Source organism: Polyergus mexicanus, unplaced genomic scaffold (genome assembly GCF_030449975.1).
Source record: "Polyergus mexicanus isolate NDT 795.1 unplaced genomic scaffold, iyPolMexi1.0 SCAF_4, whole genome shotgun sequence".
Lineage (NCBI taxonomy): Eukaryota > Metazoa > Arthropoda > Insecta > Hymenoptera > Formicidae > Polyergus > Polyergus mexicanus.
In genome coordinates this window covers 5438947-5456672 of record NW_027223324.1, presented here as the reverse complement: position 1 = coordinate 5456672, position 17726 = coordinate 5438947, and the positions used below count along the sequence as shown (strand labels likewise).

The 17726-nt window shown below is 29.1% G+C and overlaps 2 protein-coding genes across 4 annotated transcripts; both read left to right on the top strand.

The window, feature by feature from the left end:
- The first annotated feature begins 235 nt into the window (after positions 1-235).
- On the top strand, positions 236-13533 carry E (nonribosomal peptide synthetase ebony). Of its 2 annotated transcripts, none has more exons than XM_070293761.1 (13): positions 236-687; positions 3157-3308; positions 3738-4013; positions 5934-6089; positions 6598-6824; positions 7610-7672; positions 8516-8726; positions 8969-9136; positions 9340-9536; positions 9819-10014; positions 10940-11303; positions 11368-11818; positions 12838-13533. In XM_070293761.1, the coding sequence occupies exons 2-13, from the start codon at positions 3173-3175 to the stop codon at positions 12976-12978; spliced, it is 2586 nt and encodes an 861-aa protein (XP_070149862.1). In that variant the 5' UTR covers positions 236-687; positions 3157-3172; the 3' UTR covers positions 12979-13533. The 2 variants fall into 2 exon arrangements, with proteins under 2 accessions (XP_070149862.1, XP_070149861.1); XM_070293760.1 differs by having other exon boundaries at positions 3123-3308.
- Positions 13534-14944: 1411 nt separating this feature from the next.
- LOC138932422 (putative DENN domain-containing protein 10 B) lies at positions 14945-16937 on the top strand. Of its 2 annotated transcripts, none has more exons than XM_070294275.1 (5): positions 14945-15260; positions 15319-15529; positions 15634-16065; positions 16257-16374; positions 16471-16937. In XM_070294275.1, the coding sequence occupies exons 2-5, from the start codon at positions 15320-15322 to the stop codon at positions 16740-16742; spliced, it is 1032 nt and encodes a 343-aa protein (XP_070150376.1). In that variant the 5' UTR covers positions 14945-15260; position 15319; the 3' UTR covers positions 16743-16937. The 2 variants fall into 2 exon arrangements, with proteins under 2 accessions (XP_070150376.1, XP_070150375.1); XM_070294274.1 differs by having other exon boundaries at positions 14946-15260; positions 15333-15529; positions 16471-16936.
- The last annotated feature ends 789 nt before the right edge of the window (positions 16938-17726 follow it).

The window sequence follows — 17726 nt, the reverse complement described above, 5'->3', positions numbered from 1 at the left end:
TTGAAGCTGATAATACTTGAGAATGTAAAAGATACTTTCCGGCTGACTTTCCCCGAATTATGCAGAATATTTGGGAAAAGAATTTATTGTTAGATCATGATGATCCTAGAATTAACGGGCAAGGGGAGGACAAAACGATCGCCAGGTTGGCGCGAAGTAATAGTAACAGCGGTAAAGGGGGACAACGAACAATTCAGAATCCTCGTGGAGGGTTCTACATAAGAGTACATATATCAACCGGAGGAGGCATTCTCTTTTGGTCACTACTCTACCGAAGATCAAACACTACGGTCGCGCTGAATACAACCTGGCGAACAGCTTATGCGTCGCAAAAAATCGCCTAAGTTTTACGAAGGAAAGAGAGATAGCCTGAGTAGAATAATAACCGGAATAACCAGAAAGAAAAGGATTGCGTAGGAAGAAAAGAAACGGAAAAAGCAAACAAGAGAAAAATAAGAGGAATTGACGAGAGACGTGTGCCTTTGTGGAGAAATCTACGTGAAATACTAGTGATCGGTCGACGAAATAAAAAGCAGATTATATATACATATAAAGTAAAAGTATACCTTTCAAAATCATCGTATTTTAAAGATCGTTGGCAGTGTGACAACGTAAAGTTGAAATTTTTCACTGTGAACAGTTCATTGCTGGAATTAAGCGAGAAAGCGGAGAGAAGGAAGTGACAAGGTGAGTGAGTGTCGGGATAATGAACACAATATTGTATCGAAGGCTCCTTTGTTGCGGTATCCTAATAATTTGTCGAACTAAAAATAGCTATTTAGCACAGTAGAATATCGTAGAAAACGGTACAAGTATAAATGTTTATTCAAAAATCGATATTTTTCTATTCGAAAAGACAAAGAAGAGAAAAAGATTCGAAATAATTGTATTTCTCACATTCAAAGCCTCAATTTTGCCTCAGATATTTTTCTAAATTAGATATGAAAATACACGATTTATTCCTACAAAAAAAAAAAAAAAAAAAAAAAAAGAATAATATTTAAAATAAATAGAGATACAATATTCATTTAATTATTTTCACACAAAAATTGTACCAAATAAATATAATTGCATTTTATGACGTATACAATAATTTATAAATCGATATTTCATGAGATATAAATGTGTATAACTAAAACAAGTATAAAACTGAATATATATATATATAAATTAAATATATCTCACATCTTTTAAATTAAAAGAAATAATTGAGGTGTTGTTGTTATTGTATTCTCATATACGACGTAACATATCAACAAAGATCTTGATACAATCTAATTTTAATGCAAAAAAATCTCATTACAAGAAATATAGCTATATACCTAAAAAATAAATATTACATACGTGTATAAGGAATTGAGAAACGTTTTATAAAAATATTATTTAAGAAAATCCTCCGAACTTTCAAAGCTTGCAAAATATACGCACGTTATACTATCGTAATGAGCTACAATAATAATTGCTGCATTTTAGTGACAATCCTCTTTCTGTTTCCAAACCTACGAAGCTTGCAAAACATACACACAGTATATTATTGTAATGGGCTACAATGATAATTGCTGCGTTTTAATAATAATTTTTTTTCTCTTTCCGATAAAAGTTTGACATTTTAGGAATTCAAGCTAGTACATATTTCTTCCAAAGATGTCGATAATATTTACGCAAACCCATGATTACTTGAGTCTTGATATTATTAGAGCAAGATAATGCGCTTGAGCGACTAGTGTTCGTGTTAAAATTTCAAATCGCACTCTACGTAATAATCAATTCTGTTAGATTACGTGAATAATATCGTCGATTTTAATTGTTAATTCCTGTTAAATCTCCAAATATTCAAACGATATCTTGTATTATAATTACAATTAAATATAATATAATTAAATAATTCGCGCATACGGTATTAATGTGATACGTCTTGCATATCAATCGCATATTTAATTATAAATGATATACTAGTAATAACGATTAATAAAAAATAAAAACGCTTTACATCTAATCTTACAATATATTCATATATATCATTTATAGCATAAAATATGTAATTCATATGCAGGATGCGACATTAACATGCATTCGTCGTGTGCGTAACAACCTTCCGCTGAAAGTGAATTTATTTCCTTTCTCTCCGTCGATTCAAGGCGAGAATTCTGCCAACTTCTTATTTTCCGTTCTGGCAGCAGCTCTATACAATGTTATCGCGATATAGTTTCAATGGGCATTTCATATGAAGTTTTTCAAGAATGCAAATAAGCTGTTTTTAATAACCGGATTAACGCAATCGCAATCGTTTTTATGAGAATTCTAATTGATCGAGTAATTTTATGGAATTGCTAATTGATTAAACGCATAATGCAAATCTTAATGATATAAATACATTGTAAATAAGTAACAGTTTACGTTTTTCCACGTTGAAACCACTCACGACACGTTCTTTCACTAATAGCGGCTTCACCATAAGTATTTGACAGCATTCGATGAGCCTCAGCCGCAGATTTCTTCATATTGAAGCAGAAAATTAAAACCCCCCGCAAATGACGAGAATTTGGCTCGTAAACTGACATTTTCAATCGAGAATAACTTTATGACGCGGACACAAATCGACTAATGTTTCTATGGGGTTATTTTGACAGATGCCCAAGTTTATCGCATGACGTCTATGATCTATTTATTTCGACCGCTACTTATCGCTAAAGCCATCTGTAGGAAAACGTTGGAAGCAAAGTTGTACACCTAATAATAGGAAATTTATAATATATGATATATTATTTTTGGGCAAAATTATTTAGTATAACTAATATTAAATATTTCAATCCAAAAATAATCTCTTTTCACAATAAAATAATTCAGGCAATTCGTATTTTTTTATCTCTGCACATGAGAGGAATTTCTTATCAAAGATTTTTTTAAATAATAAATGTGAATTTTCCCATCTATGTACAGAATAATGAATATAATAAATAAAATTACGCGATAAAAAGAAGATTGACATCTATAAAAGTATCGATCTCAAAAGGAGATATTTCATACAATATTTGTCCTTCCTTTTCCCTTCCTCAAAAATATCAATACTTACGCATTTAGAAATGTACGCTTATTAATTTTTATTTGAAACTAAATTTTAGCTCTTCGCTAATCGGAGTAATATATTATTAATAGTTGCTTCGAACATTTGATGATGGGTACTTTGCAGCAGCAATCTATCTTAAAGGGTCAACAGATAGGACAAAACAATGAGAAAGATTTAGTGCACGAATTGTTCAATCGCTCAGCAAAGATTCATGAAAGTCAAACCGCGATATATTACGAAGGTAAGATCTTTTACTTCTTGATAGAAAAAAAAAAAAAGTTCACGTCGAAAGGTAATACCAGAGATCATGATTCCTTTAAAGTTTATAAAAATGTGTTTTCTATTTTAATAGTATTATTTTAGCTAGCAATGAAATTAATGCTACTTATTTTTAAATATTTTATATGCAAATAAATCAAGATTAATGCAATTAAGATTAATAATATTAATTCGATAAGAGAGAAAGTGAATGATAAGTGCGAATGACCGAAAATGATAGTTATCTAATGCAACTGATCCATCGACTACTTGGAGATAAATTTTATTACGATAGTAATAATGATATATGCAAAACTAATTCAACTGTCCAAATTATGTTATATTAATAACAACGCAAAAATATCGTGCCAAAAGAATTAGTACAAACATCGAGATTGGAAATTTCATACAGATGATACCGACCGGGAACACGTGCTTACTTTCAAAGAATTGAACAACATCACTAATAAATTGGCACGAGCCTTGCAAAAATACGAAAAATTTGAGACAACTTCTCAATCACTGGTGGCTGTCTGCATGAAAGCGTCACATCGTCTTCCAATCGCGTTACTTGGTATACTCAAAGCAGGAATGGCCTATCTACCTTTGGACACGGAATTTCCAATGTCCAGGACAAAGCACATTCTCGAAAAAGCACAACCGTTGATAGTTTTAATCGAAGAAGGAGGTAAACGTCACTTTTTCACACTTCCTGAAAGATCTTAATAAATATTACTAATCATTTTTAATTATTATTCGACTTTCAAGTTTGATTTTATCAACATTTTAAATTTTAATTCTACTTTCGGATTATTTATCCATTTCCTGCTCTATTCTTAATCCGAATTTGATTTTTTTATACGTAGTTTCAAACTTAGATTTTTCTAAAGACATAAAAAAATGAATTAAACGAAACTTATTAGCATTGCTAAAACTAATTTGTAAGACTGCATTTTAGTGTGAGAATAATTTATTAATCTTAAATTACTAATTCTAAAATCCTATAACAATTAAGTAAGCGATTTTCTTCTTTTTTTCTCACAGTTTATATTTAATCCATAATATAAATTTTAAAAAATAATATATTTTTTGTTTAATTTAATAGAGTGAGAAGTCTTTAAATATCGAGATTAAAAAAATAATTATTATTATTGATAATTTAAGTTTCATTTCTTTAATAAAAATGTGGTTCCGAAAACACTAGAATGTTATTATTTTGACTTTATTTGATATTAATGTATATTAATTTTGCATTATTGTCAATAAATTATTTCATTATCGTCAATTTGTACGATTATATTATTAAAATATATCTCATACAATCCCGTTTATATTTAAAGATATTTTGATATTGCAATATGGCAACGGATCATTAAGATTGATGTTAATTAAAGTTGATGATGTCCGTTCGCGAGTAAATTGAGCGTGCGTAATAAATGTGAGATATTTACATAGCAATTTACATAGCATAGTTTTTTCCTTGTGTAATTATGTTGCACAATTTTTTTTGCGTAAAATCACGTATCTAAGTGGGATTATTTTGAAAACAAATGAATCATTTCAAAGTATATACTGGGTGGCCCATTTCAATCCATCCAGTCGAATATCTCAAAAACCAAGCCCGGAAGAGAAAAATGTTGCAGACAAAAGTTGTTTGGTTTCGAGGGGGCCATAAGATGGTGACAATGATTTGACCTTGGAAAATCATTTGAAGGTCAAGTGAAGGTCAACTTTAAAATCTTAAATAGAAACCCCCATTTTTTATTTAGTATTCTTGTAGCTGACCTTGCTGAATGTGATCATACCTTGTTTATGCTGAACTTTTTGAGTTATTTTATATTTTAATCTGACACATTTTGATATAAAAAATAAAATATTTCGTAAAATATTCAGTTTTCGATAATTTTACCGTAATACTTCTATGTACAGAATAATAAGACAAATTAATTAGTGCCAAAAAAACAAATAATTGTTTAAAAAAATACATTGTAAATAATTTTCTTAAAAACAATTTTTTTTTATACTAATTGATTTGTCTCATTATTCTGTACATAGAAGTATTACGGTAAGATTATCAAAAACTAAATATTTTACGAGATATTTAATTTTTTATATCAAAATATGTCAGATTAAAATATAAAATAACTCAAAAAGTACTGAATAAAAAAATAGTTTATTATAGTGTTTTGGAAAGCTCTCAAGGAGGCAAGCTACAAGAATACTAAATAAAAAATGGGGATTTCCATTTAAGATTTTAAAGTTGACCTTCACGTGACCTTCAAATGACTCTTCAAGGTCAAACCAATGGTACCATCTTATGGCCCCCTCGAAACCAAACAACTTTTGTCTGAAACATTTTTCTCTTCCGGGCTTGGTTTTTGAGATATTCGACTGGATGTATTAAAATGGGCCACCCAGTATAACTTGCAGAAAATATGAATATATATATTTTATAATTTAATTCGATATAACTGTGCACTGTGAGAATATCTTGAGTTTTATTATGATTTGATGTAATTCGAAATAAGAATCAATATTTTCCGCGTGAGATCAATTTATTCGTTGGATACAGTTAAGTCAAGAAAATATGATATGATATCCCTTTTAGTGGATTTGTCAATTTACGAGGAAGTCTCAACCGTGACATATGAACAGCTTCTAAAGGAAGCTGCGGAAGAAGAAGAAGATACGTTAAAAACCAAAAAATGCTCGAATCAACTTGCCATCGTTCTTTATACTTCCGGTAGTACAGGAGTTCCAAAAGGTAACATCACATTCATATTAATTATGTATACGATACGCATTGTAAAAAAAAAAAAAATAAAGTTACATATTAGCAGTGCTAATTATCTCTCGCAAGATACAAGATTACGTATTTACATAATTGTTTTCCCATCGCAAACTGATTCTTAAGTGTTTTTAAAACACCGCAAATATCACATGATATAATTTCACAGTATTATGATAAATAGTAAATAAAAAAAAAAAAAAAACATCATTGAACCATTATCTTCGTTGCAAAAGTTAGCTCTCTAATTCAGTTGCAAAAAAAAAAAATTACATATACAAACATGACGTCGTCAAGAAATCGTTGCACTTTTATAGCTCACGTTTGAAATAAATCTGCAAAATAAAATTTGATTGTATATATGGTACGTATGTGTGATATGTTAGATAGTACGTTCAACTGCAATATAAACTGACACTTTTATGGAACAACGACCTAAGCACACGTTTCAATTGAACGTAACAACGTAATAATTTTTTTAAAGGTGTGCTTATACCGCATGTTACTCTGTTGAATCGTCTACAATGGCAATGGAGAGAACTTCCGTACGCCGATAACGAAGAACGATGTGTCTTTAAGACTGCTCTTACGTTCGTCGACAGTGTCCCGGAGATTTGGGGACCCCTTCTACAGGGCCGTACACTGGTGATTGTGCCGAAAAGTGTGACGAAAGATCCGGAGAAATTTGTACCGCTTTTGGAGAAGCATCAGGTAACTTTCAAAACTTAGTAATTTATTGCGCAATATATATATATATATATATATATATATATATATATATATAATTGCAACAATGCAGAATATTTTATAACAAGTGTAAAAAAAACTTTGACAACTTGTTAAAGAGATTATCATCAGTAGAAAACAATTATTAGTTCTCTCCTAAGTAGATACAGAATTATAAAACAAATGAAATTATTATATATTTATTATATAATTTTAATATATATATACTATAATTATATTAAAACCTGTCACACATAAAAACATTCTCAAAAATTATTTGTTACATACTATTAACTTATTATAAAACTAAATATTTTTCTCTTATATAAATATATAATCTTTTATATATTAAAAAAATATAATTTATATTTATTTTTTATTGAGACTTTTACATTTTAGAAAATTTTTTATTAATAATTATAGGATTTTATATATATGTATATCTTGCTACAAATTAAATTGAATTACTATCACTTTATAAGACGATATTTTTTATATGTTTGGTCTATTTTAAAGAAAACAATGATACAAAAAGTTTGTTTAATATGGCAATAATTTTAATTGACAGGCAATATTTGTTCTAATAGTTTGAAAATGAATTCAATAAAAAAATTGAACTGATAAAAAGAATCAATCTATTTTCAATCAAAAACAAATTGGAATCTTACAAAATTGTTGATAATATCTTTCGAAGATAATTTAGACTTATGCGTAAAAATTGTATACGCGCGATACAATTTACGAAAAATGAAAAATCATGCATATTTCAGATACAACGCTTAGTGCTTGTGCCATCATTGCTGTATTCGTTGCTCATGTATTTGGGTCTACGAGTGAGTATACATGTATTTACATATAACTACATTCTACGCATTTATCTCTTTTATGAGATAGAGAGAAACCTGCCATTATTATGTAAATTTCTTAGAATTTTAATCTTCATTTTACACGACATCGTATAAGATCTAGGTAAAGATTAATACTGCGCTTTTTTTTTTGTCCGACTATTAAATCTGACTACTGAAATAAATATGATCTCTAATAACTCGCGATAGTAATCATAGTTCTCTGCGTGTGAGAAATATAAGTATAATTTACAATCTGGAATGTACAAAGCAAAAAACGTGTCGCTTTTCCTCTTAAATGCTAGTAAAAACTTTAAATAACCTTGTACTCTTGGCATTTCAACGAAACACTTTCAATTAAGTAAGAAACACACTTTTAACAAGTTTATTCGCGATAGTCGCGATTTAAATGAATTACATAATACGTACATATGAAATAAAATATTATATAGTTGAACGAAACGTGCGTTTACAAACTGGTAATTTTTAAATCAGCGTGATGGAATTTTCCCATGAATCAATGCAATGCTTGCATAAATCAGAGAAATCTTAGATTAAATGTATCAGATTAAACTAATTCTTCTCTAATTAGCAGAAATCGCGCGATTATCCGTCATCATTTTGCACGAATTATTTAAAGCAAATTGGACAATCTTTTAAATCAGTCCTCGTGATCTACGTTTCTCGCGTTGAAACGTTGAGCAAGTTTCCTACAATCGAGACACATTTGTGTTATTATAATTTTCGAGATAAAAACAATCCATTACTGTCTACTGCCTACGATACCTGATTCCAATTGTAATATACGATCTCTCTTGTCACTTCGCGCAGAATAATGACAATGTTCTCGATCACTTGAGACTCTGGATTTGCTCAGGAGAAACTTTGTCGGTCTCGTTGGCCGATCAATTTTTTGCTACATTTAGCAACAAGGACAAAATATTGGCAAATTTCTACGGCAGCACAGAAGTCATGGGTGACGTGACGTATTACCTTTTGAGCAATCGGGCGCAATTACAAGGAATGGAGAAGGTGCCAATAGGTAAGGATAAAATTTTTATCTCCCGAATATGACTTAAGAGTTGATACGTCATGAATTGCAATTAATATTGTAATTAATTAATTTTATCAAATTAATGAAGAAATGGCAATAATTTGATATCTTGTTAATATTGTATTTAAAATTCTAATGGACAGGGTATCAAGGGACTATCGAATAAAAAAGAGCGTAAAAAATGATCGCTGACACAACATCTAATATAGCTTAACGCACTTTTGTCGCAGGAAGGCCGATCGATAATTGCATAATTTATCTTGTAAACAAGGACATGCGATTGATACCCCAGGGAGAAGTCGGTGAGCTGATCGTGGCAGGGAAAAATCTTGCTGCAGGTTATATAGACGAACGAGACACGCGTAAATTTTTGGACAATCCTTACGCTATCGATCCAGGTGAGAAAAATAAAACAAACGTAAGAATATCGGATACCGGTCTATTAAACTCGAAGAGTTACACAGATTGTGGCCTGTAAATATTCTCATTCGTAATCTCTTTCGCGAGACGTAGCGATAATTGAAGGATCATATAATTGTATCTTATACATTGTATTACAACTTTGTTGTATATTTCAAAATATATGCTGACTTATTTGCAGAATATCCAAAGATCTTTCGTACTGGCGACTACGCCAAAATTGTCAAAAGTTCGATAATTTACGAGGGGCGAGTGGATTCGCAGATTAAGATTAGAGGTCATCGCGTCGATCTTACAGAGGTCGAGAAAATAATCGCCAAGATATCGGGTATCGATAAGGTCGTGGTTCTTTGTTATAAGCCTGGTGAACTGTCACAGGTAAATGTGTGTGCGCGTAAAGTGAAGAAAAAAATATTGTAAAACTTCTTTAAATTATTTTCGAAAAATAATTCTCCCTTTTAAGATTCTAAACATTTCAAAAAGCGTTTCGTATATAAAATTAATCTTCATAAACATTTTCGATTAAATATAGATACATTATAAATACGGCTTTTCTACAGAATAGTATACACAACTTATATTAACAATAATAGTATATAACTTTATATAAATTTTTATATAATAAAATTATTAAGTTTTATATTTTACATTTTCTTTCAGGCACTAATAGCTTTCGTTACCGTCACTGATGGCACGACTCTGTCCAGCTCAGAGATTGAAAGCCTCCTCCAAAGAACGTTAGCGCCATACATGTTACCGCAAATATTTATTATCGATCACATACCTCTTTTGATCAATGGAAAAACGGATCGACAGACATTGCTAAAACAATATCAATCATTTTGTCCTAACGATGGTACGTCGAATTAATGATTTTATATCATTTTATCGAGCAAATCATCATATCACCTCCTTGTCACATATGTATACATACGCCTTCTTAAAGTCACGATATGAATAATTTACACATTAATCATCCATCAATATATTAATCAAATTAACATATTTATAAGTATTTAAATTTTTAGATGTAAAAATAGAGATGTTACAAGATAATTGTCCAGAATTCCCCACGGAATCATATTAGTAATGTACCGAGAATCGGTTTCAAGGATTTAAAAAATTTTTTTCCATCTCTTTCTCGTTTTCACATCGTGTTAGCATCTCACCTCGTATTTCTCATAAATACAAATTGCGATAAGCTGGTAAAAAGAAAATGTAGAATAACAAAAAATTCATTTTATCGAGCAATTAAAAATTTCGTGCATATTATTTCAGCAAGTAATTACTAATTACTCTTGCATTAAAGATAAAAGAAATCTTTTTTCTAAGAGAGAATAAAAAAATTCAAATGTTTTTAAATTATAATCCCTCGTGGAGAAAAAAATGCCGGGCTTCAATTAAAGTCTACGTCAACAAACATATCTAGTTTATTCAATGATATTTTATTGGATCAAATATCTAGATTATTAAAACAAACTATCCAGATATTTGATATATAAATAAAAATATCATTGAATGGACTATATATTATTTGTCGGCAGCCCGTGACATAGACTTTAACTGAAGCAACAGCATTTTTTTTCCGTGCTATTTCTTACTCTTTCAAAGATTAGAAACTTGAATGCCCAGAATAAATTATATTTCGAGATTTTTTTGAATTAAATATAAATTTAAAAAAAAAAAAAAAAAAATTCTTCTAAACTTGACCTATATTTTTATCGCGAAAGATTTATTATTAGCTGACGCTTGCTAATTTTATGTAAAATTCTATTCTACAGAAGATGACGTTGCTGCGAATTGCGATTACAGCGGCGTATCAGATGAAGATCTCGCAAAAGCTCGAATTCTTTTTCCGACTGTCGCATCCGTAATCGGACGTAATGGTAGTGCACTGGTGACCCTGCATGCGAATTTCTACGAGCTCGGTGGAAATTCTTTAAATTCCATTTACACCGTGACCAAATTAATGGACCAGGGTTATCAGATTGGTATCACGGATTTTATCACAGCGAAAGACCTGGCCGAAATACTGGACCGTATGAAACTTGTATCTTCTGACGAAAAACTTCTGAAGGAGACACTCGACGAGAAACCGTATATCTTCGAAACGTTAAGCGATTGTCACAAGGAGGACGCGATCGAGTGAGTACGTGCGTGTACAGGCAAGAAACATGATTCCAACATAAATATATTTTAATATTTGCAGAATAATCACAGAGAGTTTTTATTCGAAAGCCGATTTGGAGCAATGGTTAATACCGGACATAACGAGAGCCGATTATCGGGAACTGATGGAAGTTATGTGGAATCCTCTCGTGGAGAAAGGCTTGAGTTTCGCGATAAAATCGGCGCAGAATGGCAAAACGATCGGCGTTACCCTTAATTTTGATCTTTGGGACGAGCCTGAACTAATACTCAGCTCCAAATTAATGATTATATTCGATTTTCTCGAATATCTAGAAAAACCAATTAGAGAAAACGAAATACCGAAAGGTAAGGGCAAAATAATACACAATTCCATGATGTCAACATGCAGCGACTTGAATTTCGCGGAAAACGTATTAGTGATGCGACAGATGGAAGAATACTGTTTAAAACTCGCTCAACAAAAAGGATACGTCGGGATTTTTACTACAAATACCAGTCCCCTCACTCAGGTAAACGATAAATTCAAAAATAAATTCAAATATATTTTATAACAATTGAGCCCACTTTAAATCTCTATAATTTACGATAAAATATTAGACAGAATTCTATTTACATAATTTGATGTGCCATATATTTTAACAAATTTATATATCCTGATTTATATTTCGTATGATACATATTAGGTGTACAACTTTCCTTCCGCCGGTTTTCTTTCCGAAATTCGAGGCTTTATTGTAAAAAACTGGTTATACATTTATGAGGCGTTTTGAAATTGCTCGTTGAGTCACTCCCAATGATCGTGCCAATTCTTTTTGACTTTGACTCGAGTCTTCGTTAAGTGATGCCTCCAATTCTGCATCTTCGAAAACCTTCTCTCTTCCACCGCTATGCCGGTCTTCGACGTGAAAATCACCGTTCTTGAAGCGTTGAAACCACTCGCGACACGTTCTTTCACTAATAGCGGCTTCGCCATAAGTATTTGAGAGCATTCGATGAGCCTCAGCCGCAGATTTCTTCATATTGAAGCAGAAAATTAAAACCTCCCGCAAATGACGAGAATCTGGCTCGTAAACTGACATTTTCAATCGAGAATAACTTTATGATGCGGACACAAATCGACTAATGTTTCTATGGGATTATGTTGACAGATGCCCAAGTTTATCGCATGACGTCTATGATCTATTTATTTCGACCGCTACTTACCGCTAAAGCTATCTATAGGAAAACGGCGGAAGCAAAGTTGTACACCTAATATATTACTTTTTGTAACTTTTTCTACGTCACACATAAAATTTTAAATAAAATTCTGTATCGAACTTTGTTGTAAATTATAAAAAAATTATAAATAGAACATAATATAAAATTTAGCATAAAATTAATATATAAAATTCTGTCCCGAATCTTATCGCGTTTAAAGCGGGCTTCAGTTATTAATGTAGAAAGTATTTATTATATGTATATATATATATACTATATATATATATATTATATCGCTATTAACATACATTTTTACCTAAACTTTATATAGCAACTTGGCACGGACGTGTACGATTACGAAACATTACTGGTATACCAAGTGAATCGATACGAGACACCCGATGGAAATAAACCTTTTGGCAAAGCGCCCGACAGTCAAGTAGCAATTTGTTCATTAAAAATGATTAACTAAAACGATTTTAATAAAAAAAAAAAGTATTAGTTTCAAGTATTGTAAGCATCATCTCTGTGATCTTTCATCGACACATTCATAATTGTTAATAATTCATTATGACAAGGTTTTATATCTTTTCGTTCTTTCATCATCACTTATATTTTCCATAAATATCGACAGTAAACAATAATCGTGCAACTAAACGACTATCTATATTGTTTTGTCACAAGTATAATGCAATTATTGTTCCTTCATTATCATTTCATTTTTTTTTCTTTGATAGATTAAAAAATAACTTTAGAATCTTAGAATTAATTACTTTAGAAGAATTTGTTTCAGCTATTTATTAATATTTGTCATATCTATCTGTATAAAAAAAGTATAGTATAATTTTATAGCTTTATAATATTTTTGTCGGAAACGCATAATTATCGAAAAAATCGATAATTATGTTATCTGATCTTTAATTATTAAAGAAACTGTGCATTTAAAGTAAACATAAAAAAGTACGTATTTTAATAAAAGATCATTGTGATAAAAATAATATTCATAATAGACTCAAGATAAAATTTTGAAATCTGTTTATGCAAATTATTAGCACGTTATTAATATTACTTGATATATTCAAACTGTATGTTTCACATAAAGATTATTGTAAAAATCAATGATAAAAGTATAACAAATTAGTTATTATGCATTTCTCAAAACAATAATAATTATTTTTATATATATATATATATATATATATATATATATATATATATATATTATAATACTTTGTAAAATACAATTTATGTGGATTAATTTTATTTTTTGCACAAAAGTAAATACATAACGAATATGACATCTTGGCAAAAATAGACATATATAATGATAAATTTATACATTTTTGTGCATAGACATATATTGTATATGCAACAGTTATAAAAATTGTAATAGCTACAATTGTTAGAATATAATTTGTAATTATTATTACGCTTTATCACAATGATTAAACAGTTAGATTAACAAAAATTGTTACATAAATATTTATGTATCGATTATGTATTGATTATGTATCGATAAATATTATTAAATATTATAATGTGATATTAAGTGCATTTCATAAAAATTATTCCATAAAATTTTTCTAATATAGAACCTTTTTGTATATTACTTACATTTCTAATATAGAAATAAAGCAGTAATTTGAATAAATTAGTCTAAATCGTGATCTAGATAGCTTTTAGAAATAAATAGTAAAAAAAAGATTAATTATTAATTAATCATTGTAAAATTGTTGATTAATCATTGTAAAATTGTTGATTAATCATTGTAAAATTGTTGCACAAACAGACGTATCGTTTTTATTTCACCTACACAAAATAGTGTATAAGTGAAAGCGAAACAATAAATTAAATAAAAAATTTGATTACAACAAAACTTACACTCTGATATATATATATATATAAATAATTCAGTTATATTCGTTATTCACGAGAGAATCTTTATTTTGAGTAACAATTTTAAATTTAATTTAACTTTAAAAAAAATCTTTAAATTGGAAATATATTAAATATTAATAAAAAGCAAAAAAATAAATTAAAAATATTGAAGAACTAGATAATACAAACATTATATGTAAGAGGGTAAATAATATGTATGTGCACATTCATAATATATTATATTGAATGATCCTTTTGCCAAACTGATAGCATATCACTAATATTTTTTAGTTATTAGAATTAATTTTAACGACAAATTTCCCAATAAATAAATCTTTTTTGCGCGAAAATGTGAAAATACTAATAACTTTCTTTTTAGTTATATTTTTTAAAAATGGAAATAGTAAAGTATACATTTGTCTCATTTTAAGTAAAACTTTAAATTCAGGAAGTACGTATTACGTGCAGATTTCCTGTTTTCCCTTCCATCTTCTACAGCTGATTGCAACTGACAGAAGTGTTGACTATTTAAACATAACCTTACAATTTCTATTTGTGTGTGTGTGTGTGTATTAAATAACTTTTTCACGTTGGAAATTGAAAACACTGAACAAAAAAAATATTCTGTGATAAGACAATAGTTGAGATATTTTGATAATTTGCTATTAGATTGATAGTATTTATAACAATGCTAACGTAGAATATATTATGAAAAGAAAATATAATAATATAATAATGTCACATATTATCAAGGCATAGAGAATGATGAGTACTTCAATATATTATTGCTTTCAACAGTGTTATTATTGTTAATTACTTGTAAAAAGAATCCACAAATGGCACCGTTAACGGATTTACTTTCTTGTAGTATAATAGGTATAAAAACATAGCTTTCTATAATAAAACAATAGATAATATAATATGCTTAATCCAGAATGAAAATTCCAGAGAAAGACTGCAACGGAGATATCTTGTGGACATGGTCGTATCCCGCAGTAACGGAATCTCAGAAGATCGTAGTTACGAGAAAATGCAATATGAAATTGGAACATAGTTCTCCTCATGTGTTTATATGTGCAAGACACGGCCATGATTGGTTTTATATACATTGCAGTGAAGTATTTGATTCTGATAAATTACCAAAGGTGAGTATCTATATAAGAATTTCTATCTCTCTCGTCAAAAATAAAAGTATTTTATCATACATTCAAGAATTTTGCATATCGTGTGATTTTCATAATTATTCCAGGTAAAACAGTTCGCATTGGTACTTTTCGCAAAGGATTTTAATCCACAAAAGTATGAAGTGCTATCGCGAGTTCTTAGCAAGATGTATTGCAAAACAGGAAAACCAACGGAAATTCTACAATTATATCTTTCTGTGTTTACAAAAGGATCGTGTTCGACACAGGAGAATGGAACATTTGTCTCCGATGATTTCAATACTCATCGATTTGCAGCTAGTACCAATGTTAAAGAACTGATTAAAACATTCGAATTAGAAACAATTTTGATTTATACTGCTCTCTTATTGAAGAAAAAAATCATTATATATCATCACAGCTTAGAGCAGCTTCTTAAGTGGATAAGAACATTTCCTGCATTAATGAAGCACAGAAAAGTTACTGACAATCTCTTTCCTTGGATTGATTTAGTAAATGACGAATTGATTGAATTAAAGGTACGTGTCTTATAAAAAAATGATATCTTTGATAATACAAAGTTATAGATAAAGTAGATAATTTCATTATTCAAAATAGATTGCATGAATCTTAATACATTGTTATTGTTATGTTATTATTATAGTTTAATTAATATAATTAATAGATAATAATTGTTTTGTTATTCAATTATTATTGTTACTACATATAGAGATATTCACATTATGTGGCGGGCTGCAGCAATAGCTCAATATCATCAAGAACAGACCTGTACGACTTACTCGTAAACATTCCTGCTCGAGAAATTACTGTAGCACCGCATGCAAAAGGTAATAATAAAAGAAAATAAAAATTAATCTTTCGTTTATCTTAAATATATATAAATAAAATAAATATTTTCTAATAATTTGTACTCATTATTTTAGAAAGTCTTACAATGACAAAAACTCACAAGGAAATAGCTTTATTTATGGTTCAGTTATGTGAAAATCAAAACTATACAGAGGCACAAATTATTTCTGAGATAAGCGATAAAACGAAAGATCTTTTAAATCAACTAACATCGTTAGCGACAGTTCAAGCCCCAGATGGTAGAAAGATGATTTCTATTGAGATATTTAAAGAGAAAAATTTAGCACCGGCTGTGGAAAGTTTTCTTATTAATTTGGCCATTGCTGAAAATCTTTTTATGTTATGATAATGTATAAATCAAAATATGTAAACGTTTTAAGATACAGTGAATAATAAGAATAAGATATAAGATGTATTACATGCATACTGATATCTGTTTTTCATGCTTTAATTTTGCATTAAAATGTAAACAATATTTCATCGATGTAATGAATTTATCACTACTGAAATCTAGTAACATTTTACTCGTTTGTTACTTGACGTCATATTCTTGATGTCTTATTCTTACCAATATTATGTCTTAGCTTTCATTATTATATTGTTAATTGCGTTTTTAAAAAAAAATATTGGTATACAAAAGTAAGATTTGAAAAATATTTATATATATAAATTCAAGAATAAAAGATAAGTAAATCTCTTCGTACTAAATATGAAAAACGTGTATATTATTATATTTTTTCCTACACATTTATTATATGTTTCATTGTTTTGTATTATTTAATAATTATTTTGTTGTTTTAAATTTTTGTCAACATATATATGTAAAAAATTTAAATATTAAAATAAATTAATAAAATTGAAACAGGTTTATAATTTTATATTTATTGCATTGTATGTGGTCATATAATATTTAAAACTTAAGGTCTATTTCTCATAATCTTATTGTATATATTCTCAACGAGATACCTTTAAACAACAATAATCACAATAAAATATGGAACCTATTTCCTTCACGACTTAATGATTTGCCGTAGGAGATTTTGTAATTGATTATTATTCGATATCTAGAATTCTCGTCAAGGCAATTAGCCTTATTAATCTCTTAATTGTCGTCAAAACAATGTCTCAAGCGAAGTATTCTCAAAGTATTGAAACAGCGAAAATTAATCACAAAAATTCAACGTAGAAATGAAATTTTCAAAGTTGAATAACCCAATGAGCAGACAATATTTTTTTAAATGTATTTTTAATATTTATTGTTCATTAATTGTACAATTGATTGAAACAATATTTATTTAATGTTTATTAATTATTTATTTTACATAAAATA

What these genes read in the sequence shown, in the direction of transcription:
- LOC138932422 (XM_070294274.1), top strand. Translation starts at nt 15,221, where the DNA reads ATGGCACCGTTAACGGATTTACTTTCTTGTAGTATAATAG. An exon ending in ACTTTCTTGTAGTATAATAG is followed by an intron (nt 15,261 to 15,332) that starts GTATAAAAACAT and finishes TGAAAATTCCAG; the next exon opens with AGAAAGACTGCAACGGAGAT. An exon ending in TGTAGCACCGCATGCAAAAG is followed by an intron (nt 16,375 to 16,470) that starts GTAATAATAAAA and finishes TCATTATTTTAG; the next exon opens with AAAGTCTTACAATGACAAAA.
- E (XM_070293761.1), top strand. Translation starts at nt 3,173, where the DNA reads ATGATGGGTACTTTGCAGCAGCAATCTATCTTAAAGGGTCAACAGATA. An exon ending in TAGTACAGGAGTTCCAAAAG is followed by an intron (nt 6,090 to 6,597) that starts GTAACATCACAT and finishes ATTTTTTTAAAG; the next exon opens with GTGTGCTTATACCGCATGTT. An exon ending in AGCCTGGTGAACTGTCACAG is followed by an intron (nt 9,537 to 9,818) that starts GTAAATGTGTGT and finishes ATTTTCTTTCAG; the next exon opens with GCACTAATAGCTTTCGTTAC.